The sequence below is a fragment of the Seriola aureovittata genome, chromosome 15 (assembly GCF_021018895.1).
Source record: "Seriola aureovittata isolate HTS-2021-v1 ecotype China chromosome 15, ASM2101889v1, whole genome shotgun sequence".
NCBI lineage: Eukaryota > Metazoa > Chordata > Actinopteri > Carangiformes > Carangidae > Seriola > Seriola aureovittata.
The window spans coordinates 19,925,500-19,952,547 of NC_079378.1; the positions used below are offsets into that span (position 1 = coordinate 19,925,500).

Genomic DNA, 27,048 nt, shown 5'->3' on the forward strand with positions numbered 1-27,048 from the left:
CCAAAGAGGAGGGAGATGTGGAGACCAGGAGCAGCCAAATTAAAGAGGGAGGGAAGAAGAGCTCACAGCCATGTCTGAGGAATATGAAGAAAACATACTGTTTAACTATCTCCAAATAAAAAGTGGTGTATAGGGGAAGGTCACATGTTGAATGTCGGTGGAGCGCCACAGTTAGGGAATTGGCAGAGGGTATGGATGGTACTATGGAGCTGATGCGGTAAGGGTTCTGGTTTTGCATCCAGGAAGTGTCGACTCGTGGACCGAAGATGCGGGTCAGTGCGTGGCTTCTCTGTGTGTCCTGGTTCTACACTTGGGCAGCGTATTCACAGAGGTGCAAGTGCCAAGACATCTGTCCAACAACAGAGCCAGGACTGGACAAGAGGTCAAAGACCCGGGTCAAGGAGCATGTTCGTCACAGTGTCGGACACCAGCACGCGCTTCACAGGAGCAGGCCGCACCGCAGAAAAGGTGAGCTCTTAACCCACGCGACTTCTGAGACTGGAGACACACATTATTCTATTGTCATGCAATACAGCACTGCGCATTTAGGTGTAAAGGTAGTACCTGTGCAATAACAGGCAGACCTCTGATGCATCTCACCAGGTAAGATCAGATGTTGAATTTAGTAATTTGACCATGTAGGAAATACTTGGAAAATATAAGTGAAATAAGATGAACTATTCTTTTTTGGTAACATTATTGTTTGGTTTCCCACACACCCCACTGAAGGCTGTGTAAAGAAATATAATAGTAATTGCAACTGACTAATTAACTTTTGAAATTGTTGAAATATTTACTTTTCTTCTTCTCTGGTTTTATTAAAACCATAGATTTTGAAAAGTAGTAACTCTTCCCTTTGCCTGAAACTGAGTTGTTTGGATGAAAGTGACAAAATACAGTAATAATGACCATAAGGTATTGTTATTACACCAAATAAATAAATGTTTGTCTTGTAATATGTTACTGTATGTTACTAAAACTTCTGAGCAGTGCGAACATGTTAAACTCCCAGTTAAAAAAAACCTTATAACTTGGAAATCTGATATAGGATTTAGGGGCGGTGGTAGTGCTGTCATTACTGCTCACAGATATAAACATCAATTGTATTTAACTGTGTTTTACAGCTGGGCTCCGTACGACTCCAAACAGTGTCATTTCCTGTTGCAGATTTCTGAAACATCTCATCAGTCCAGAATCATGCTTATAAGAAGTTGTCATATAATTAGGAAAAGTTATTTGTTAAGTCTGATTTTTCAGCTGTTAAAAAGGCCAAATGCTACATTGCGGTTAAACTGTTGCTGAGGAAAGTCAGTATTTTAAGACAAATGAAAAGTGTGTTGTGTAAAAGGTTTCACAGCTGCTGAAACTTTTTAAAAGTCCTTGTAAAGGTTTATTTGCAAAAGACAATGTAATGAGTAACAACAAATTTATTAGAATTTGAATCTGATGGAATGTAACGACAGCATGTCAGAAGAAAAACTTGCAATTAAGTTAAGCCACTAACTAATATATGTGATATAATTCACTAATATAGAAGTGCAGTAAGTTAGAATACACAATGCATTTTTGTTTAAACAAGCTCAAAGCAGTAATTCATGTCCACAGGGACTGATTCATTTACCCAACACACTTGAATTACACCCAGAATTTACTCTGAAGTCACTTTTTATCAAATTCCAGACTGACACATTCTTTCTTTTTCTTATTCCACCCCGCCCTCTTCGCCCATTCCTTCACTTCTCCTGACCTTTGGTCCACAGCCTGAAAGAGGTTCCCTTCCTCACCACATCTCAGCCCAGCACCATTCCCATGAGTTGTGTTTAGCCGGGACTCATCCTTCATCCCCTCTAAAGCTTTTGTTGCAGACTGAAAGCTGGCCGATGCCGGGGCCATCAAGCCCAAGTTGTTGGATCAATATAAACATCCATCACCTAGCCATGGTCTTTCTGAGCCTCACAATGAGCAGTTCACTAAACAATACTTTATTTATGTGAGCCATTGGAAGGAATGAACTCGTGGTAGTTCACTTATTTCTGGGCTGCGCTTCCTTTGCTGTGATAGAACTTGGCAGAAACACAGCAAAGGGAGAATTTCTTTTTTCCTTCTTAAAGTTACATTCAAGTTAAATTACAGTAAATTTATACTTTATACCATCACATCATAGTAAACAGAGTGGATATAAGTTACACTGTCATATGTCAGTGGAAGTTCCGCTTCAGAAAGCCACTAATTACAGAAAACATCAGCAAGAGAAAGTATCTTTTTTTTTTTTTAAAAAAGGAGTTTTACAAAAGTTTTTCAGCGGAGTTTGTACCTATTTATCCAAAGTCTTGAAATGTGGCACTATGCACCGCAATCCACAATCTAGCATCTATGTGTGTGTGTGTGTGTGTGTGTGTGTGTGTGTGTGTGTATGTGCACTATACTCTTACCTGCTTTAAATGAGTTTGTTGTATGGAATTGGGACACAAAGCCAATATTTTTATCAACAGAGTTCAAGTAAATTTGTGTGCAATTCAGACGGTTGAACAGCTGAAATACTTTGAGAAGTCACTGCATGAGTGAGAGATACATAATTTCCTTCCATTGTCTGGAAACAAGGGAGACTGAACTTCCTGTCTCATGGCAGTGTTGACTGAGCTGCTGCCACAAATTGTGAAATCAAATTTAAAACAAGAAACAAAAAACAGTCGAGATTGGAAGAGCAGGTGATTTCGCTGTGGCCAGAAAATAACAGTATTGTCAATATTTTTTTATTCACTTTTATTGTCTTTTGAGGTGTTTTTAGCAATACAGTCAAGTGGGGGGAGACGACATTAGCCTTCTAAGATTAGCAGCTGGATTGCTTATTGGACTGATAAAAGAAACTTTTCCCCAACACATGTAACTCCAATAAAAAAAATAAACATCGCCAGTTTTATATTAATCTATCATCCCATTTATTTATTACTTTCCGCTGTCCCATCCTCTTTTTCTTTTTTTTTATTAAAGATAGTTACTTATTCATTACCCAGCAGTGTCCTTGGCTGCCATGGACCCTCCCTAGTGATATTTCCGTGTGCGAAAAATCTGACAGCTTTTTATAAGCTTTCTGCGATTGATGGTCTATATTGACTACTGAACTTCAATTAGTCGTCCCACAGTGATTTCTTACAAGCCCCAGAAAACCTAGGAATTAGTCCAGACGAGCGGTGAAATTGAACATGTTTAGAATAAATTTAGCTTCTCCTCAATATGGTTGTCAATAACACAAAGTTTTAGACAGACAGATAGACAAGACAGGTAGATAGATGAACATTTGAATACAGCGAAATTGATTAAGTTCATTAATACAAGTCATCATGTCGCCTTTTGCCACTGCGTCTGTCAAGTCTCTGACAGAAAGCCAGAAGAATGCCGGAAAATTGTCGAATGGTCTTCAAATTACAATTTTGACACGTTTTCGCAAATAAAAGAATAAAACTAAAACCTATTTTGGAATGTAGTGTGACAAAACCATATAGAATATAAGGTTAAATCAAATAAATGGATTTATATTGTAATAACTATGTGCAGACTGGAATGTACTTTTGTCAAGATGAGTCTTATTTTGAAAACTCATTGGAGAGGAAGCTACATGTCACTGAGCTACTTTGACGTTGGTGTGTTCACACGACAGGACGAGTGAAGCTGGCAGCGAGTTAAATTATGGGGCAGGAGTTTGTAAAGTAAAGTTGCCCTTTTAAAAAAAAAACTAAACAAAAAAAAAAACAATTAGAGACAAAGGCAGTTAAATTTCTCATCATACTTTTTAGCTACGTAGTTAGCCTAATTAAAGTTATTCATCAGCTAGCTCTGAAAGTCTGTCTCGATGACAGTTCGCTGTTAAGGATGAACAGAGGTGTTTTCATATTGTCGGTGTTTGGAGTTGTTCTGTCAGGTGAGTTTGAGTTTCTGAACCATTCATATGTTGACTAATGTTACTTTTCAAATATGTCAACCAAACTGTGACCTACAGTATGTCTCCTGAAGGTCCAGTTAGAATAAAATCATACTTAAAGTGCACTATATGCGTAAAATCTGATTTTATTTTCCTCCAACAACTGGGGCTTCCACTAACAGCTGCTGATTCCTTTCTTGATTAATTGGTTGAATTATGAAATGTCATAAAATACTGAAATATCTGAGCCCAAGTTGACATATTCAGATACTTGTTTTGTCTGTCCAACCGTTCAGTCCCCAGAGACATTCACTGTGGAAGACTTAACATCAAGGAAATATTCACATTTGAGAATCTCTGACCGGTGAATTTTTGGCATTTTGCTTAAATATCACTTAAACACTTAGTTATCTGTTGCCAATTAATTTTTTGTTGATCAACTAATCAATAAATCCTTCCAGCTCACAGTGTCTCAGTGTCTTGCTCTGGGACACTCCAGCAGGTGTGGCACTTCCCAACACGTGGTGCAGGTGGCTTAAGCTTGAGGTGTGTTGTTTGGTTGCAGCACAGCTCGTTTCCCGACACATGTTTGAATACTTTCTGTATCTAAATTCTTTGAGACATATTGTCATTTCATTGATGTCTGGAGGGTGAGAAGCATCATAATCACAAGCTTCCCCCTGAGAAAAAGCTTGTAAGAATGCACTAATGCCTACAAATATTGGAATCGTGATGCACTGATGTTTTGTCTACAGCCTCATTTTACTCAGATTGTGATGAGACAAAGTGACAATGAGGTTAAACAGGCTATTGTTAGCTGTAATTTGAAGGCATTTCCGGCTATAGTGAATGAATGACCAGCTCAAGAAGCACATGCCCATTTTAGACAGCCAAAAATATGTGGTCAGATCAGGATTATATTTAATTCAAATTCAACCTTTCTAATATGATTCTTAATGTTTGCAGCTCATGAATATCTCCAGATTCTTGATATTTTGGCAGTCGTTTTTCTTCTGCCTCTGTCTTTTATTTTCTAAGGATTTGGTTGTGTTTGATTGTGAATTACTCAGGCACCACGCAACACATAGTTTAAGACTTTATGAAGAAGAAGCAAAATGTGAGAGTTGAACTACTTCTCTCAAATCTTGTTAAACATGGTGGCCTTTTTGACATGTGGTAATAACTTTATTTCTAAAATTGTCTTCAATTTAGAAAATATTTACTTTCCAAAAGAGTCAAAAAAGTCAAGGGTAAAATTCCTCTCGAAGAGTGTCTTTTGTTCTGCTGCGGATGTGCTGTTGATGGGGGAGTTCCAGTCTGCTTTTGTTGTGGTTGATGTTCCTGAGACCCTCAAGCCTCCTCTCCTATCAGGAAGCTGATCACAGTCTCCCCGTTTCCTTTAGTGTGGTCATCCAATTCCATGGGAAGTTCAAACAATGGCATTCCACTGCTGCCGGCTGCAAATAGGCATTGTTTGTTGGTAGCAAGGTTTAAACATGTTTGTTTTGTGTGTTCTGTTGCCAGTTAAATGAACGCCAAGGTGGTATCTGTGTATATATTGTATACATTAATACATTAATATCGAACATAAATAATCAAACATGTGCAATGCAGAACCTTTGGGATAAATACATCCATAATATTTTTGTGATCATATAATAATCATGCTGTTAGGAGAAAGTGTGAGGATCAAATCAGCACCTTTCAGAATTGGTTAGCTTCTTTGGCTTTTCTTAATCTGATTAAATAGAGCCACATTATGCAGTTTGTCACTCGCTCTTTTCCCTCCACAGGTTCCAGAGTACATGCAGAGGACACGCCGCCCCGTATCGTCCACCACCCCTCTGACGTGGTGGTGAAAGTTGGGAATCCCGCCTCGCTCTCCTGCCGGGCGGATGGCAGCCCAAGGCCGACAATCGAGTGGCTGCACAACGGGCAACCACTGGAAGCAGCAAATGGTGACGGGCAGTGGCAGACCATGGTTTTGTCAGAGGGCAGCCTCTTCTTCTTGAGCGTTGAAGGGGGCAGGCGAGGTCAGTCACATGAGGGCATCTATACCTGTGTGGCCAGGAACAGTGCAGGGAAGGCCACCAGTCGTAATGCATCGCTGTATATCGCAGGTAAGACGGACGCATGTGTGGGTATAATGCTGTTATAATGAACACAAACATGGAGTCCCATTTATGTTTTACCCTGGTTTACCACCAGTATTGTCTTCCAGCCCTATTCAGCCAAAATATTAAGAATATTGTGCAGATATGTTTAATACTCAGTTCTAAAAATATATCACTTGCATAAAGAGGTTTACTGTCAATCAAGTCATTACTTTAAACTCCAGGTTTAATTTGAAGAGCTAAATGATAGGAGACAAACATATGTGATTTTTGCAGAGCAGGTCACCTGTCCTCCAACCCCTACACCTTTTTAGAGGAGTGGGATGGGGAGATGAAGGCAAAGCCACCCACACACACACATGCACATGCAGAATGCTAATGAAAATGTACTTGGTGACAGTGACAGAGGAGGTACAATGTCAATGTTTGCTGGACAGGACGGAGTCAAACTGTGGTACTAATTGACCTCAGACCCTCATTATTTACTTCTCCGTATACCAGTGAGGCAGTCGACACGCAGCAGCTGCTGCTTGTCTTTTAGTCTTTACAGGACACAGAGCTGAAAGCTGCAGTGATCACAGAGGCCATGTTGAAAAGTTAAAATTAAATCTACGTGCTTTGGCACAGAAAGAGACAGTAACAGCAGAAAATGAGCTTCTGTCACTGATCGTGTATTGAAACATCATTTCCATCATGAATGGTTTAGGAAAAAATGATTTTAAGTAGAACTGAAACAATCAATCAATGAATCTATCGATTAGTAGATCGACAGAAAAATCAATCAGATAGCAGAAGGTCAAAAGAAGACATGTCAGGATGTTATCTCAGGCTCTGGGAACATGTACTGGGCAGTTTTCACCCTTTGCTAACATTTTACAGACTAGACAATCAATCAATGTTTGAAAAAAAAAATCAATAGATCAGTGGATAATAAAAATAATCATTAGTTGCAACTCTAATTAAATGTAGTGTTTGCTGTCATCTTTAGTAGAAAAAACCATGTCACTTAAACGATGGTTAAAAGCAAGTTAACCATCGTTTAAGTGACATGGTTTTTTGCCTTAGGCTGGTTTACTGCCTTCCTTTGTAGCTGGTAATGAGTAGAGCCCACTCAGTCACAGTGATGTTTGGTCAGGGATGTGGCAGTTGTGAGCTGCTGCATGCGTGCTTACTGGAGTATTGTTAGAAATGTGTAAATGTGTAAATTGGGACTTTTGATTTAGGTTTTTGGAAAAGGATTTATTATTGATTTGACATGAAAGGACAGGAGCAAAGAGGGCATCACGTGGCACTGGACAAGTCTCATGAAGGATTTCTCCTGTTGTTATTGCTTTAAGATGGGTTTTGATGGAAACATAAAATGGTGGATTAATAGGCACAGAACAATGAATGAATATATGATGATATGACATTTGAATGTATTTTATTCCTCTTCACCCAGATGATGATTAGACAGCCGACTGATCAGAAATGTTTTCTCAAAGTTCCCCAGTACAGTACAGTACATTGTTGCCATGGCTCTTGAGTTGACTCTGAGTCATTGTAGTGTTGCAGGGGGAGTTCAGCGTGCAGCCGAGTGATGTGGAGGTGGGAGAGGGGGAGGTGGCTGTCTTAAACTGTGGCCCCCCAGTGGGACACCCTGAACCTAACATCATCTGGAAGAAAGATGGCCTGCCCATCAACAGCAGCGACCACCACTACACTGTAAGGCCCTTTCAGACATGCATGTGATGATTTTTTATTTATTAATAAAAAATAACATAATGTTGAAGTAGTAATTAATAATTCTGCATGTTGGACTCTGAGTAGGTGCCCAATGACTTTAAAATACAAGTTGGGGCAGTCAGTCAGTCAGACAGACACTTCCAACATGATATTCTTATGAAAGAAAACATCATACAAACACAATTAATAATCAGAGCAGCACGCCCTTATATTTTCAAACTATGAATATCGACCAAAACGCTTTACATACAGTGTGTGAGGAAATAAAAATTAAACAAGCGTCCCTTATAAAAAAGGCAGCAGAATTATCTTAGAATTAATGACATTGTTGAGAAACGTTTAGTGTTCTGTTAGAAGTGATGCATAGAAAACAGAAAACACTCTTCTACCTTCATATTATTACTTTTCAACTAACTTCACCTATGTCCTGTCATGTCTGAATAAAACATTTATGTAACTTACACTTCTGAAGGAAACTTCACTTATCAGATAAATGAAGCCAGCTATGTTACGTCTTCCTTTACAGAAAAGAGCTATTGAGTCTTTTGTTAGAGTTTAGTGACAATATGATGAACGGCCAATGGAAAGTTAGCACAAAGTAAACACTGACATTAGTAATGTGAAGGACACATACATTTATGTCACTCTAAAGATATGAATAAAGTAATTAGATTGGATTTAGCCTCACTCAGAAAGGATTAACATTACAGGGGGAGGTCGGGAATCAAATCAATAGCTCATAGTCGCAGACGGTCTGTAATAGACATGGACATTCAGCAGGACAAAGCCAAAAGAGAAAGGCATTTACGCTGGAGAGTTGAAGGGAAGGCGAAGATTTTGCTTAAGGTGAATTTGAGTCAAAAGTTGTGCTCCTTCTCAGAGTGATAACTAAAATCTGAACTCGAACATGATACGCATGATACGAGTTCATCATTATCTGATGTCCATCATGAATAGATATCGTCTAATCTGCATTTAAAATCTTAGAGAAAAGACACTTATTAACTGAGATTCATCACATGCTTAAGTTGTCATCAATATTAAAGTAATTGAGTGGCGTCTACATCCATGGGTACACTGCAAACACGAACTGCTACAAGCTAATTTGGCTTTTAATTTACTTTTAATGGTGACAATTAGCTAAATATAGTCTAAATCCTGTAGCTGAGATTACAGCAGACAATTTAATGATCTTTTATGGGGTGTCGCTCGCCTGATGGCTTCAATTTATTCTGTCATCATGCTGTTTCCTAAATAGCCCTGTATGTTGGTTATAGCATATTTCCATCTATCAGATTAGTAAAAACATTAAAAAAACATCACTCAACTTTCAGACAAGTGAAATTCCACACTGATTTTATGGAAGACAAAAAAAAGAAAGCATCTCATTCTGCAGAAAAAAAAAAGTCTTGAGATTCACTTTGAAATACCAGGATGTTGATGTTCACAGAAAAACATTTCTAAAATCACTAATAACCCCACCTCCATTAGAGGAATTAACCGAGTCCGAATGGGGCTACATAATTATTTCTATTCAAACTCTTTATTTAGTCTTTAAACAAAGTGTCCCTCTAAAACTGATAAAGACATTAGAGCATGATTCTTTCAAATCCATCACAGAGCTGTTTTTTCTGTCAGGTTATTTTTAACAATGAGGTATACAGGAGTTCATACTGTACAGAGCAACAGCAGAACATCATATGCAGCACCTGCTTGGAAATCTTATCTTATGCTCAAAGACATACCTACACACATCACATGTGAAGTTGTTGCATTGTAACTGTGAACTGTGCGTCCTGTGTGTTTTCTGCACTCTGCTGCTGTGCTGTAGGAGCTGAGTGGAAAGCTTATCATCGCTCCTGCAGAGAAGAACCACTCTGGTGCTTATGTGTGTGTGGCCAGTAACACTGTGGGGGTGAGAGAGAGCAGAGCGGCTCGGCTGTCTGTGCTGGGTGAGACAACATTACCAAATCAAATTATAACTGCTGTAACAGCACCAGATTTGAATATAGCCCCATATTCAGAAATACATTATACAGGTTGTTTTTTTTGTTTTTTTTTTACCTTGACAAGATAAGATCACAACCTCTACAAAATAAACTACACCCAGGTGCCATACAGTAAAGCTCAGTACTGAGTTCCTCTTCTCTCTTCTTACTGCAGCCAAGCCTCTTCTGGTGCTGAAGCCAGAAAATGTGTCGGTGAGAATGGGGGAGTCCGCCCAGTTCTACTGCCAAGCTAAAGGTGACCCTCCACCTTCTGTGGTCTGGAGCAGAGAGCAAGGGCCACTGCCCAACGGCAGGTACTTTATTATGACAAAACACAGACATACCGACTCCATTCATAGAGTAGTACCTGAACCTTAATGTTTCCCACAATGAACCTGAAATTGCAAATTACGGTTCAACATAAACCTTTCTGGTTTTTACCACCAGTATAACTTGTAAGTGGCAGCTGTTCTAACTAACTGCTGAAACATCAGGTTGAATGTACACTTACAGTATATATACAATATTAACTTTATTTAATCAGGAAATCACATTGAGATCAAGATCTAATTTAAGTGAGATCTGATTACAGAAAATAAAATAAATAATAAAAAGAAATATTAACAGGAGAGATACAAAATTTCTGTCATTTAAACATTAGTTCATTTAGAGGACAATGATTTAAATATACATTCAGATATGTATATAAACAACAATCAGAGCGTATATTTAAATATGCATTCAAATACGCAAGAGTGTATATTCAAATTTATCTAAATATGCATTCAGATATACAACCAAGTACACAATAAGATGACAAATTATACGCTCATAAGTGCAGTCTGTAATAGTACATCCCATTTCATACTGCTATACATACATATTATATATTTTGCTTCAGCTCCTCAGGGTTTATTTCTTTCCTGACATTCTGGTTTGAAAATGAAACCAATTAAATGGCTGCCAAATCTAAATGTCACTTTTTTTCTGACAGATTTATTTTTGCCATTTACTGCTCTATATTTACATACAGGTATCTTGTAAACCCAGACCAGACTCTCCAGATCCACTATGTGACAGCCCAGGATGCTGGGAAGTACACTTGCACTGCTGTCAATGATGTAGGTGTGGTCACTGCCAGTGCACAACTACTAGTTGAAGGTAAGATGGAGTCTGAGAAAGCAGAGATTCACAAACATTCTTTTGCACCACAGATCATTTTTCAGTTAAAAATTTCATTGCAGGCTGGCCAACTGAGAGTGCTAAGCTTAATTGTTCTATTAAAACACCATCAATTCAAACAAACAGGGGGTCTGTTTTATCTGTCTGCAGGTTCACTTGCCTGCTCACAAATTAATTAATTCACGTTTTGGGTCACAAATGATTTATCACATTATTTATCCTCCCAACACACAAATAAGCCTTAATATGCGAGAAAGAGGGAGAAATAAGACCTCACGAGAGTGAGCATAAACAAACAAAACTTGACAGAAACTGAGATGTAATGTCTCTTTGTCTGTGTTTCACTGTGAATAAAAATATGTAGCCAGACGTCTCAGCAGCACTCAGGTCGTGTCCTCACACTGACTCAAGGCACTGATGATGAAAGCTGAAAGGTGGTAAAGACAGACTGGGTACTTTACTTTACAGTACTTACAGTGACATCTTATGTGTTTATTAGCTGACATTGGGCCTAGTCAGATGTCAAGTGTCACCGTTATGGTTCATGGGCACAACTTACTGCACTTTAATTTTAGATCACTATTCTTTATTTTTTAGGATCCCATTAGTTTCTGCTAAAACAGCTGCTAATATTCCTGGGGTCCACATAAAATTATTCATACACAAACAGCCTGTCAGTTTAAACAAAATGACATAAAATCAAAATACTCAACATATCAGATAACTTAAACAATACGTGTACAGAATTTAAACAATCTAATCTAATGCTGAGGGTTAAAACAAACATCTTGGCAGGTGGTATTATTCCTGTAGTGTGGTCTCTTTCATCAGTTTCTATTTGAGTGATTTTTTAAACAGGTATTTGCTTCTGGCTCTGGGTAAATGGCAGTTTTTAAGTTGATTTGATTTTGACTTTGGAAGCTCTGACCTATCTAATTTGGTGTTTGTGCGACCGATCTTGTCTGTACTAATTGTTCTGTAAAGAAGTCAAATTTTCTTTCGACAATTATATTACGGACAAATGTGAGATGTCTGTATGTTCATTTAGCCTCAACAGTCAACCACGACAGACTGTGGTGCATGTTAGTGACTTTAGTTTTAAACCAGCAGTAAAGAGCTGGTCTTGTGGCCCTATTTTGTGCAAGGTGGAGATTTTAGATAGCTTTGGTAGCTGCGCTTTGACTACACATCCATGCAGCACCCTAGATGTGAGGGAACAAATCCTTGTGTCACCTGATTCCCCATTTTTGCAATAATTGCATTAATATGGTCTGACCAGGTCAAGCGGTCATTGATTATGACGCCAAGTAGTTTCATTTTCCTAACTTGCTGCATTGGTATCCCCCCTATAGATAGATCTAGATGGGGGTCCCTAGCCATCATTTTCTTGTGCCAAAGACAAGCTCAGTACATTGTTGTCGGGGGCATTAGAAGGAGTGATGAGGAAAGGAGCAGTGCAGACTGTGCTAAGTTCAAGGTAATTACAGCAAAAATAGCCTATAGCTGCCTATAAAGTTATGTAATAAATATTATTCAGCTGTTTCTTAGATTTATATTGTTTCCTTACAGCCCGCTGGCAATTGTTCAGAGGCCCATTACTTGTTCATGACCCTAAGGTTTGGAACTTCTGTGATAAAGCATAGGCCACAGCAGTACACTGTACACACATTACATACACTATAATATGGCATGTTTTGGAGTTTCCTCTTGTCGGTCAATTTGATTACTTTGATTAGAGAGAGGCTCATTTTTTGCTTTGATAATTAGGTAATACTGTATTTGCTGTTATAATTGATTCGGAAGCATCTTGGCTGTGGACTGAGAGGTCATTGGCCCAGGTGAAAGAAGCTGAGATCCTCTGAGATTTTGGTTCTTAGGAAGGAGCCGTTTATACCACCAACTCTATTAATAAAAGGCAAAAGAGAGCCTCATAGACTTCTTTGGTCAATAGTGAGTGCACCTGTAAGATGTTACTTCTACATTAAGTGAATAATAGTGAAAACATTCCTGCCGAACATCTCCCTTACTGCTGGTATATGAATCTACCATGTCTAAACAATTTTCAGTGGGTTTCACAACACGTCCCTGTACTGCATATCCATAGCTGCTGAATACATTATCTTAATTACAGAACCACATAAATCTAGAAAATAGACACATAACTTAAAGCCTTTTTAGAGAAAATGTAAAATATTGTTCAAAATGATATTTTGGTGATTGTTTTTTCTTTCGTTTGTTTTAAAAAAAAAAAAAAGCTTGTCCCATGTGTCCATGTTTAAAATAGATTTAAAAAATAATTTGAAATAAAACTCTTGTCTTTCCAGAGGCTGTCAGCACTACCCAGAAAGACCTTCACAAAGAGCTGTCAGCCCTGCGAGTGGCTCTGGAAAATGTCACCATCACAGCCCCAGGGTCCAACATATCCCATGTACAATGGAAGGTACAAGAATGCTGTTTGTTCCAGAGCGTTTCAGAGAAAGTGTGAATATTTCAGGTGTGTGATTCATGTTGTTTTCGCTTTCTGACCAGCTCCAGTTCCTCCCATCCCAGCCACATTACCTTGATGGCTTTGAGGTTCTCTATCGCTCCCTGCTGCCTGCCAGCTCGGATTGGGTAGCAAAAAAGGTGACACTGCCCAGCTTCCAGACTCAGGTGGGCCCTTTAAAGAGAGGCTACAAGTATGAGTTCAAAGTCCGTCCCTACGGCAGCAACTTGTATGGAAGGGAGAGCAACACCCGGCATCTCAGAGTTCCAGAGACAGGTGAGAAATGACATTTGATAGTATTTGTGTCTTTTCTGTAGCTTTTTAACACTTAAAAGTGCTTTAAAGAACACAAGTATACATTACCAACCACGACTTGGAGATAATAGTAACCTGTAATTTTCTTATACAGTTCCCAGTGCCTCTCCATTGGCTGTGTCCATAACAGTGAGCCATGATCTTAATAACACCGTCCACATGAGCTGGGAGCCTCCTCCTCATGAAACCCACAACGGTATCATCCAGGGTTACCAGGTAATATCAGCACTGTTTTACAGCTTCTGACTCTACACTCAGATTTAGTATCACCTCCTGAAAGCTACATCTGGAACCACTCTGAGAAAACATCCCATTATTATTATGTCCTCAATATACTGTGACAGGCAGCTGCAGAACTTAATTAAAAACATTAATGAGTAATCATACAAACTGTTTCTCCACTCAGGTCTGGTGTGTGGAGTCTGAGGAGCAGCAGTACCAGAACTGGACGGTGGATAGTGGCCAACACAGCCTCGATATCTCTACTCTCAAACCAGGAAAACGATACTGGCTCACCATAGCTGTTGTCAACGGGGCTGGAGTAGGAATGCTGAGTGACCTGCATGGATTTGTCATCAGTGAGCAAAAGGACACTTCAGGAAAATCTTTGTTGTTAATCTCTGTATCAGGATAGAGCACAAAATGAAATCAGTATCCTCTGTGTGGTATTAACTACACTAAACAGGAGAGGTTATCGTGAGTTCATAACTGATTAAAACTTCTTCCTATTTGCTTCTCAGACCCACAGGTGGGTGGTCTCCCTGAGTCAGACAGCCAGAGACGAGATCTGTCCCAGTTCTTGGCCCTGCTTCAGGACCCAGTTTTGATCGGCAGCATTGGCGCCCTCCTTTGGTGTGTTCTGATGGTTGCAGCTGTCTGCCTCTTCAGACGCCACAGCAGGACGGGCCACCTGATACCAGGACATGGCAAGGCGAAAGGTGTGTGTTATATTCTATTAAAAAATGCTCATTATAAAAAAAATGTGTCTGAAAATCTCCACTGCACTTGAATGACATCACGTGTTAAGAGAACAAATGAGCTGTTCTATATGTTTAATTGTTGTTTTTTTGTTTTTTTTTCATAGGTTTGCGCAGACTGGCCAGTGAAGATCTCATTATTAAGCACAGGTAAAATGGGAAAAACTAGCAAAGCTTGGTGATTATAAATATTCTACAATGTCATAGGAAAAAAAAAAAAACTTCCAACACCAAATGTGGGTTTATGATAGTTGTTAAGTAAAATCTGACACCTCTGGTACAAAAGTTGTTTTGATCTCATGCCAACTTAAGACTTCCTTAAGCTAATGTGATGCAGAAGTCATTAGCCGGAACATTTTAGTTCCCGGTACTTTTCTTCAGGAACTAAAATGTCGCTGTCGCCCAGTGTTGCCTGCGTTTACATCGCGGCCTAAAGTCCCGGGAAGATTATGCAAAATTATTACTTGACATTACATTATTCACAGCGCTTTAAAGACATAACATGAACAAAAATACGGGACAAATATTGCATGATAAACAATAACAAATCCCGTATATATTCAATACAGGACGCAGCATTTTATTTTCAAATACGGGACAATCCTGTATTATATGTGACTGGTGGCAACCCTAGCCACTCCGGTTGTTGTGGTCCTTTATTTTTTTTGAAGTCCTGTTTCAGTTTTTTTACCTTCTCCCGGACCTGTTTCACAGTATGGAAAATGTGTTTGCTCGCTCATTGCGGACTTTTAAACATCGTGGGTGAAATAAACTGCAGCGAGTACTGACCAGTCAGAAATGTTCAGCACTGCAGTCCACACCCCCCCCAAAGTTCCTGAACCTTTGGAAAATACTACCCCTCGACCAGGGACTTTTTTGGGGGTCGATCAATTACCCCAGAACTAAATATAGACCCTGGTTCCTGCGGTGGAAATTTGCATAGTTCCTCAAAAAGTTCCCGGTTCCTGGGGAAAGTTCCTGCTGTGGTAACGCAGCTATACTCTTTGTAGTTTTAAATCAGTTTGAATTAGGGTTAGAAGATATGATGGTATACACCATGCAGCAGTAGAAATGTGTCTGCCAGTAGAGATCTAACATTACTGTTCCCACCATGGTACCTATAACTTAGTGCAGAGGTCACTAATAGGTGGACTGGGTCTGGACTCAGACCCCAGACCTAAACATTGTCTTATCTGGACCCAGTCCTGTAAGCTATATATTAATGAGAGTAAAATTCAGTTTTGAGGGAGTATCTCTATTTTAAATGCCACAGCTTTTCTAGCCTATATAGCACTGGTTATGTGATGATACTACGCAAATCATTGCAACTGGAGTCGGTGAGCAAGATACACAGACAGGGACAGATGAAACGAGACAAAAGTTTATTGTCTCAATAAAGAAATAAGTGGGAAAGTGGAGGAGTGGGATATAAGAGGGAAAGAAAAACAAAAGGAGGTGTCAAAGCTTTTCAATTGTTAAGCTGTGTAGAGATTGTTTATTATAAAAATGGTCGAGACCGTTAAGAAGTGAAATGTAGTGAACAAAAAACAAGAAGGGAAACAAGCTACAGTCTTTATTTCATTTTTCTAAGATTAAGCACTTTATATTAAGATACATATTGTTCAACAGCTCTCTGTCATGTATTACAGTTTTTATTTTCCTTAAAATGAGAAGAGTTATTATTAGAGAAGTTATTATTTATAGTCCTTCCGGTTCACTCCTTGCCACTAAAAGGGGTGTGACTTCTGTCATGTGGACAGTATGGTACAGTTATTTTAAACCTTTTTTTTACAGAACAATTACTGTATCATATATATTGTTACTGTCATATAAAATTACATATACCCTGATAGAAGACTCTGGCCATGTCACCCACGACTAGATTGAATGACATACGGATAATAATAAAATTATAATAAATAATTAAAGTGTTTTTACTGGTGACAGTATTAAAGCTTTATAAAACTTCTTCTGTACTTGAATTTTGTTTACACCTTTTACTTCCTTTTGGCTTGACATGTTCTACCTCCTCTAAAGGATGGCAGCTCCAGACTCCCCTTGGATCTCTGGAGGCTGGAGACCTGCCTTCAGCCAGAAGTATCAGGATTTGTGGGCCCAAGGTCAGAAACATCCAGGGATCAGGAGCACCAGTGAGTATTGGTGGCAAATTGGCACAGATGAATAGTGTTAATGGTGGTCTAACACTTCACATACATGACAAACTTGATATAAATGCTAATCTATCCAGCTGTTGGTTAGACATTGGTAGGAGGCTCTTCAGGTGCTTTCACACCTAACCTGTTCGGTGTGCTTGGCTATTTCATTTAGTTTGTTTAGGCTGGTGTGAAATCTGCCGGTCAAACTCTGATGAGTTGGACCCAAAAGTATGAAGGACAAAAAATGACAAAATCGTAAATAAATACATTAATCTAAATATGTAATGGTTTGTTTGTTTATTTATGCTTATGCGGTTTTTTGTCCCTCATAGCAGAGACTTTCCTTCTCAGGTGGTCTCAGTCCACTTCCAATGGGACTGTGGTGTGGGCGATATGTGGTATGAAAGCAAACAGACCAACCACACACCCTCACCTGATGTACTGTATGTAAAACATATATAACGTTTGGTAGCCCTGGTAAGACTCTTTACCAGTCCCTCAATAAAAAGTGAGTCAATGTACAATATTCAAGGTCCAGTTAACGTGTTGGCTTAATGATCATAATCAGTACGTGTGTGAAATCTTTGTGACACTTTGTCTGTAATAGTAATGTGCAGTTTCAATTTCTGTCAGTCTCCAGAATTTGATGGGTACATGGTGGAGCTGTTGATGCAGGTTGACGTCACCAAATCTCTCCAATCGACCAGTTACATTTCAGTCCATTGACTTTATGTTTGTAGCTGTTGGTTTGTTTGTAATGAGTCTGTGTGAACACAAAGAGGACCAGAAGTAAAAGGCAACAGTGGATCATAAATGAACTGATATCTATGTTTAAAGGGGAGAATAGTCCAGTTTGTCGCCCTATTTCATCACTTCTGATGGAGACACTTACCTTTCATTTTTTACTTATAAATCAGGACAGTAAAGCTCAGTACCATAAATATGTTCTGCAACTGTACAGAGTCTGTACCTACTCCTCTGTGTTTCATTAGGCCTCCCAGTCTCATCCAAGAAGGACCCCAGCTGTTTGGACTCAGCTGTCCCCATTGTGACCGACAGCTGCGGCGTCTATGGCACTTTTTATGTGGACCTGATGGGTAATGGCCTCAAGACCTTTAACAGTCCTGGGCATCGCCCTAAAATGCCTCATGGTCCACCACATCAGCAAGGAGCTGAGACCATCCAGATTTTCACTCAGCCTGTTGCAAAGTCCTCACCCTACGGGAGCCATGAGATGCTGCCATGGAAACACGCCATACGCCCCCAACCCAAGATGGGTGTGCTGAGGGAGTCATGGGAAAAAAACCACAGTAAACAAGGTGAATAGTGGTGGATAGTTGAGAATATGATGTCCTATATTTGTTTATATGTGCACACCATGTTACCCCAACTCCTGATACATTATTTTAGGATGTAGTATAATCATGTGAATGCAGACAATAACACAGCTTTGGCTGGAAAGTGTCAACACAGAGTATTGGATAATGTGTCCATCAGCACTAAACTACCTCATTCACTTCCTCCCAGAGTTGCATGCAGTGAACAGCGTCCCCATAGTACCAACCAGAAACCATGCTTGTCCATCCAGTGTCTACAAACAGAGACTCAGTCACATACCATCAGGCCGACACGGTATGACGAAATCTATACGTTAACACTATTACACCAACATTACACCAATGGTGTTTATCGTTGTTAATAGCTGGTTACCTATTTTTAGTAACTATGATTTATTTCATTACAACGTGTCCGTTCAGGTGGACATCCAGATTGTGGGAAAGTTGCTGGCTGTCCTCGCTTGCTGCATTACTCTGCGTCAGTGCACCTAGTGGACATGCTTCCCCCACCTCCACCGATGCCAATAGACAACACCACAGACACACACAGCCTGACCTCAGATGAAGGGTAAGATAAACACACATCTCTGACTGGGTAGTAGAGAGCGGAGAAGAGACGTTGCAGCTGCACCGCTAACTTCCGTGCAGCCTCATGCAGGTCAGATGAAGAAGCAGTACAATGGAAGACTGTAGCACATAGGCATCAGGACAAATCAGACTTTTGTGAAGAGGGCCAAGTTGGACCTTCACATGTACGTATATTTAGCTGTTCACAGAAACTGTTCGCAATGAGTGGAGGGCCTCCAATAAGCCTTCAAGTGGCATTACATCTCCTACAAGCCTTTCATATATGGAATACCATATGTTCCCACAGGTTGACACTACACTACTCAGTTCACTCCAGTGCAGTTGAGTGTAACTCTAACACATGATACAGTCAACACTGAGATGAAAATGACTGAACCAGAGCTTTCCATAAGCACTGACTACTCATATAAGTCCATTATTATATACATTTTTGATTGTAGTTTAAATTAACAAGTTGTGATTTTCTGTGTGTACATTTTACAACCGCTAGCCTCATCTTCAAAACAGATGATGATGATGAAAGAGAAAGGTGTCCGTCTGTCCATATCATTCCCACCACCACACGCTGTATGAGTGTGTGTCTGTGTGTGCAAGCTCGGCTGAGACGTTGTTGATTGATTGCACAGACAGGCAACATCCTCATTAGATGGGATACTTTGGAAAACACTGGTGGCGGCAGCTTGATGATTGTGCAGTAAAAGGCCCATTTGTGCTTCCATATACACCACCCAGGCGTTTACAGGCTTCATGAATGAACAAATGAATGAAATTACTTTTATTTACAGTGCAGCTTTTTAGAGCAGAGCAATCTCTAAGACACATTGCAAACACACTAAAATAGGCCGTATTGTCACAATGACAGGCCTGTGTCGTATGAGGAAAATGTTACGTTACTGAGTAATTTCCTCCTGCTTTGTGTGTAACAAATTCTCATTCTCAAATCAGACCTGCTCACTGCCAGTAGGCGTGGAGTATATCAGGAAAGAAGTTAAGGGAGAGCCTAAAAGGAAGCTAGTGTAGTGTAGTGGAAATCAACAGTCAGTTCATCAAGATTGTTAGAATGAAAACATTCCTTAATAAAGTTTTGAATTCGTTTTCATTTTAATTGCTGTGAAGATTTAGAACGGATGCCCTGTCGTTCTTTTGATCCCTTTTGAGCAGGTAGAGGAACCAGACAGGGCAACATTAGAACCATGAATAAATATTCTGATCAGTCCAGAATAGGCGTGGTTTTAAATATGAATAGCTATTTACAGCCAAAACACTCAAAAGTCATAATTCTTTTTTTCATTCATTCATGATTCATTCTAGCAGTGCTAACCACTGCACCACAGAATCATAATCTCCTTTACAACAATAATAATAATAATAATAATATAATACATAATATAATAATAATAATGGGGAAAGCTAACTCATTGAGATGTGCAATAATTAAGATCATTGTATATGATGGAATAGACGCCCCCATTAGCTTTTTTCCCACTGGCTGGTTACTCCATATATCCTTGTGGAAAGCCCTGATACAAACAGAAAAAAACATGGCACAGTACTCTAAAGCCATATTTCAAAAACAACACTTATTAAACAAGACTTTCCTACTGTACATCCTCTTGTGCAGACCCTGCAGTGCATCATTTGGCGGAGATGACCTAAACTTCCTTCCACTCAGTATGTTTTTGTCCTGCTGAAAGGCCCAAGGAATGGCCACACTTCAGTGGAAACACCCAAGACAGGAAAAGAGACACAAGGCTAATTGCTGTCTGCCAACAAAAGAGAATGTCATCGCTAAAGAAATTTCATTTATTGGCTGACGATTACTTGAAGGCTGCTGTTACAGGGTACTAACTGGGGAAATGAGAAAAACCACAAAGCAAATGGTGCCAGGAAGTCCACATACACAACGATGGAAGAGTGTGTTGACAGTGTGTGGTTGGTATTGTTTTCACCTTGTGAGTCCGTTTAAGCCATCAGGGAAGTAGCTTAGCTTAGCATTGAGACAGGAAGCAAATTGCAACAGAGAGCCCGGCTCTGTCCAAAGGTAATAAAAACTGCTGCTTACTTGGCAACGTCACCACAACAACAAAACTCCAGGAAATCACTGTGCTGCCAAGAAATGCTGTATTGTCCAGCATGTAACCCTGCATGAAACCTCAACTTGTTTTTGCATTTATGTTTGTGTATGGATTAAACAAACAAGATACAATCGTATGTCAGCAAACAGGCTACAATACTGTCATTGAGGCAGCAGCACTTTAACAGTTATGCAGCACTTGTTACTGAATTTTGTTTCCTTTGGACAGAGACAGGCTAGCTGTTTCTCCCTGTTCCCAGTCTTTATGCTAAGCTAAGCTAAATGGCTGCTTCGCATTTGAAGACATCTACCCATAGACAAAAAAAAAACGAAAAAACTAATTTTTTTCATATTTGCCTGTGTGTTAGCATGGTTGTCATAATTTAAGGAAAAAGGATAAGACAACAAACATTCCTACATATTGCTCTTGCATTTTCCTCAGCTCCAGTCGTTCCACAAGGCTTACAGTGGACATGGGCTCTCTCCAGTCGGTGTCTGCTGCATCAGGCCACCATGGGCCACCAGGACCCACCAATAACAACAACAACAACAACAACAACAACAGCTGCCCCTCCTATAGCCACCTGTCTACTGCATCATATTCCATGTCACTGGATGATGAACATGATGGCACATTGACAACACAGGAAGCCACCCAGTATCTGGAGCTGAGCCCTAAACCAGAGAGATTCAGGTAAATGATGGTGCAGCTTTTTCTGTGTTTGCTGGCCAAGACCCCTGCACAACTTTGCAGAAAATATCTTATATTTTAGATGAAACAGTCAATGTTAACATTTGCAACATAGTGTAGATGTTAACATTAATTCAACAGCTGACCATGCCATCGCTCTCTGTCAGCAGTGTCCTTCCTGAGCAGCGTCCCTCCCTGTCGCTCCCCTTCTCCCCCACCCTGGGCTACATCTGTGGGCCAGTGCGCTCCACTCATCTGGAGGATGACCCCGCCACCGATGAGCCGGAAGCTCCACCAATTAGCTTGCGACGCGCCCGCCTGCAGAGCACACCTTCCTCCTGCTACAGCGAATGGGACAGCTCGCTGTGGAACACCTGGAGCACAGTCACGGACGGCAACATGGCCAGCACCCGCACCAGCCTCATCAGCTCAGTGGACAGTTGCTACACATACGACAGTGCCAACTTTGCCCGCTTGCTGGCTGTGGCAACAGAGAGTATGAGTGGAGCCTCTTTGTCAGGTAAGCAGAGGAGGAATCTGCCAATGCCCATGGCAAATCAGATAAATTAGATCTTTCTATATTTAGAAAAAAATAGTGATGTTTTGAAAAAAGGATCTCCAGTCCTGTTTTTGTTTAGCTGGAGGAAAACTGTGGTGCATCCTGACAGTCCAAATCAATACTCAAACTACTCCTGCAACATAATCCCTCCCCGCTCTTGTCCATCTATCCATTCAACATGTATGTAGTGGTTAAACGGCTGATTGTGTTTGAGTGAGTAATGCTGAAGGTGGATGATCTGATATATAACACAAATATACTATTGTATTATTTGTACTAATATTGTTTTTATATATTGCCAAAACAATTTGCATTATGGGGATTGTTAGTAAACACACAACACCATCTATTCTTAGACTCTTGATCTGAACTAGGAAAATTAAAAAAAAAATCAGGAAGAACAGCCCATTGTTTCCTACTGAAGATGTAAACCTTTCACAGTTACACATAGTTTTCACATAGTTCATATATATATGATTTTTTTCTTTTTTTTTTTTGTGAAACACCTGGCCAAACAAACATCAGTACACCATCCTACAGCCCATATTATTGTCTGCACGATGGTGTACTGACTAAAAATAAAGTACGGTGGTCATACGCATCGTAATGAAGGAATACCCAGTAACAGTGTGGCTAATTGGTGTGTTTGTGAGAGCTTTCGGACAAGAATGGCACAGAGGAATTAGATATGTCAGGCCTCAGATACCCACACACACACACACACACACACACACACTTGTTAGTTAATTGAGTGTTGCTTTTGTTCTGCACATGGGATTTGTTAACGATAAGAAAACTATAGAATAGTATCTGACTTCTTCTTGAAGACAGTGTTTGACAATCTTTTTGGCCTGTGACGCCTTGAAACAAATCAACTTGTAACTCTTTTCACTGGTTGCATATGTCTACCAGTTATGAGAATTGAAAACAATTTCATGAAGTGTGGCATGTTTTTTCTGCTTCTATCAAGGCTTTCCATAAGGGTATGGAGCAGCCAGCTAGTGGAGGCCCACATTTGGAGGCATTTGGCACATTCTAATGCCACTATTCCATCATATACACTCGTGTTGATTATTGCATATTTTACACTAATGAGTTTGCCCTTCTGATTTTAAACATGGAGTGAAGTATTGTAAAGGAGAATGAGGGTTTTTGTACATTCTAGTCCACACAGTCTCTAAATAGCTTTTAGTATTTAAAACCACACCGATTCTAACCTGCAACCTGCAAGCTCCTCACATAGAGGATGCTGTCCTTTTGTGTTTATGGCACTCCTCCACTAGATGTCGCCCTCTGTCTAAGTACGATCCCAACTGGTAACACAACACACAGCCCCATAGGCAGACTGATGGGAAACAGGAAATCTGTCAAACAGAAACATGAAACACACGAGACAAGTTAGTTGTGTGTGTGTTCTTGTCATTTTCATGATTCTAAAGAAAAAAGAGGTTAGTCCTGGTTTGGAGGTTGCATACTCCTCTCTAGCATGTGTGTGGATGTTCACCTGAGAGTGTCTGCATGTACATGTCTGAATAGGTTTTGCATCATTGTGCATTAGTGATTGTGCATGTGTCTGTTGCTTCAAGGAACAAAGACATTCAGTCTAATATCCAAGGTGGAAGCAGCCAGTTACTTAGGGCCTTTCAGTAAATCGAACCTCCAGATGAGTCATCCTTCCCACTTTGTCACGTCATCAGTCACTCTGCTCTCCCCGACAGGCACCATTCAGCGTTTTTCCATTTGCCAAACTCTCGCTTTTGGCTGTCGTCTACCTCAGCTATTTTTCACCCATACAGCAATTCACCGTGCAAAAACCCCCTGTGTGTTTTCTCTGCTGCTGATAATTCAGTCTCACAGTGGCTGACATTAAAGTTTGATGAGTCTAAAACCTTGGATCACTGGCAACTTGCTGATCTGGAGCTGTGAGCAGTTTTCAGAGAATCATATGCATCAAACAGGGATGAGGCCATTTGTTCATGAGAGAACATGTGAAGCCTTGACATGAGGGAATTAATTAAAAATATATATTATTTTTAATCAGGATCCATACAAAATACTGTCCCTTAATATTCCTATTGAAGAATAATAGAAGACTCTTATAGAAGTTGCCCTGTGAGCAGTTGAGAAATGTATGTAAATGAAATGAAATGTAAATGAAATATCCACTTTTACATTTACCAAAAACAAAAGATAGGGTTTAACTATTTTTCACATTCTCACATTAATCAACAGGGCCTCTTTAACGTGAACCCTTTAGCTTAGAATAAACTATTATTATTCCTGGACAACCACATTTTCTGAGGTCTTTGAAATGTGCCGGTAACTTCAGAATCCAGAGAGCAGCTGATGTAAGATGACACTGTTTGTTTTGGTGTCTCGAATATATGAGAAGAGTTTTATTTTCAGTGACAGACAGCTGCTTCAAAGAAGCTACTAAATTTGCTTTTCCCCAGAGAATCAGCGTGAAAGGTGCCCCTCAGAGGTCTTGAAATGTTTACTTACTCTGTTACCTTCTCCAAAGGGAAAAAAAAGAGTTTCTGTTTTAACATAATTTCCCTGCTCGATATTGAAATTCATGTCAACATGTTGTCCTCTCCTGTGTTTAGACTTCTCTCCGCCGGCCTCCCCCCTCAGTGCCTTGTATCCGTCATTTCGTGCGGAAGGCGACTCGTTCGGGGAGCTGGAGCCCGTTCCTGCGTGGGACTGGAGTATGGCCTGGGTGGAGGAAATGGAGGCACAGTATCGAGCCCACTATCCTGGCCGAAACACCAAACCCTTTAACACTTAAAGACCTCTGCTAGGATAACACAGACACACCACAACTGGATCTGGAGAACCTCAGAAGCACCTCACAGCAGTGCCAGAAGTGCAAGACAAGAACAGTATGCTGCAACATTTATTGATCCTGAAAGTGCAGATTAATATCTGGACTTGAAATATAATTGGAGCTCACTCCTTGATGTTTGGGACACCTCTGCTACATCTCTGCACATCTGCTGTCTGAAATACTTTCCCCAGTTTACCTCAGGGCAGTCCAGCTACTATTTTGCATCCTTCAAATAACTTCCATTGAGTTGCTAAAGGTTTTTTTTCCCCTTCTCATTAGAGAAGTGGATAATGAGATGGTTCCCTCAGGATGCTTTCACCCAGTGTGATTTGAAAAGGCCAGAAAGACACAAAGACAGGATGCAGTGAGACAGTGAGAAAGGAGTCATTAGGCAGAAGAAACAGTGCAGAGTTTTCCTCACAGCACATGTTTGTTTCTTCTTCTCATATGTTTGTTGTAGGATTTTTTTATTTCTACCAAACACACTGTAGCATAGTGATTTTTGTACAGACTGATTTACTGATCACATGTAAATATGCAGCATATTCAACAGATGTTATTTAAAGAATTTTAAACACATTCCAGATCATAAACCATCTTCCTTTTTCCTTTGGGGATTGAATTTACATTCTGGGATTTCTTTTATATTATAAGATTATTTTTGCCTGTCCACTTTTTAATGTTACACAATGTTTGAAACAAAACATGCTGTAGTTTAGAATAGTAGAAGTAGAAAACGTTAGTTTGTTCACATGTATTTGAACTAATTTAGGGCTTTACCTTTAAATAACTTGAATTTTAGTGAGAATACAATGTATAAGTGTTGTATGCATAGCTTAGTCTTTGCATGCTTGCTTTATATATATAAATTCACTAATGGTATTAGCATCAATTTTACATTTTGTAAGAAATTGCATTTTTTGTACACATTAGATTACAGATGTGTTTTATAGTTTTGAATAAAATCTTTGTATTGATTGAAGTTAAATTTTACATTTTGCAAGGGCCTCACATGTGACATGTGTCCTTAGCTGAGCTGTGAAATAAAAGCCTTGTGACATTTATAGAAAAAAAAAAAAAAAAAATTCCACTTACTACTCTTGATGTTAAAAACACCTTCACACACTGTTCAGATGCTGTAAGTAAACATTCACCCTGCGGGATGTATCTGCAGTTTCTCGTAGGGGGGTTTTTTCATTGTGCTGTGAGAGGAAGTGAAGTGAAGGAAGTGAAGTATCTTTAAATTACACACCCTGCCCCTCTCTGTGTCCTGTGGGCTGGATTTTAATTGACCCCTGCTGTTCTTAATGGCTATGCAGAGCATGAAGGTGATGTTTAGACCTCATCTGTTTAGCTTGACTAACCAAGGCAAACAATGCAGCAGTACCTGATAGTGGCTGCTAATTACAAAACCATTGGAGAGAATAATTAAACCTTAATCTATGTTTTTGTTTTGACAAAAAACAGGATGAGTGTAATTTTCAACTGTTTATATTTCTTTCCAAGGGAAACCTAAGATTTCATATTGTTTTTCCCTGTTTAAAACATTTGCACACACTTGATTTGACAGTATAATCAAACCATGCCTGAGTTGTAGGAGTATTAAGGAGGAAAAGCCGTGCAGCCCAGCAGATACTCTTACAGTAAATCTAATATGATTTCCACAATGACTTTGTGTTGAGGATGAGCGTTTGTCATGCAGCTGCAAAGCACAGCACGCTCCTTTTCAGAGTAATCCATGTCTTGTATCTGGGTTACTCGGGTCAAATGAGAAGAGGAATGTTGAGCTAAGAAGTGCTTTGCTGTCTGTTTCATTTATATGCTGGCCAGGAGCAGCCAGGCCAGCGACCGTATTAATGTATAGAGCAATCAAAACCCAAAACCAGTCCATAATTATAATAAGGGATGCGAGGTACAGGGTCTTTTATTTTTCCTTTTCAAAAGCAGAGTGGGGTTTTTTGAAATATGAGAGAATGAAGATAGATAGATAGATAGATAGATAGATAGATAGATAGATAGATAGATAGATAGATAGTCTCTCTGAGCACCATCTTGAATTCAACCTGTTAAACTATCACATTGTGTTGCCTTTACAATCTATATGCAGTGCA

At 39.7% G+C, this 27,048-nt stretch overlaps 1 protein-coding gene across 3 annotated transcripts; it reads left to right on the forward strand.

The window, feature by feature from the left end:
• robo4 (roundabout, axon guidance receptor, homolog 4 (Drosophila)) lies at positions 1–25,915 on the forward strand. Of its 3 annotated transcripts, none has more exons than XM_056398231.1 (19): positions 1–468; positions 5,713–6,039; positions 7,580–7,737; positions 9,590–9,710; positions 9,922–10,060; positions 10,780–10,907; positions 13,253–13,368; positions 13,458–13,689; positions 13,823–13,944; positions 14,135–14,306; positions 14,469–14,666; positions 14,813–14,855; positions 16,743–16,855; positions 17,854–18,180; positions 18,389–18,493; positions 18,619–18,766; positions 21,303–21,554; positions 21,719–22,071; positions 24,717–25,915. In XM_056398231.1, exons 1-19 carry the CDS (start codon positions 267–269, stop codon positions 24,896–24,898), a joined length of 3,438 nt encoding a protein of 1,145 aa, XP_056254206.1. In that variant the 5' UTR covers positions 1–266; the 3' UTR covers positions 24,899–25,915. The 3 variants fall into 3 exon arrangements, with proteins under 3 accessions (XP_056254206.1, XP_056254207.1, XP_056254208.1); XM_056398232.1 differs by having other exon boundaries at positions 5–468; positions 21,722–22,071; XM_056398233.1 differs by lacking the exon at positions 1–468 and adding an exon at positions 3,585–3,919.
• The last annotated feature ends 1,133 nt before the right edge of the window (positions 25,916–27,048 follow it).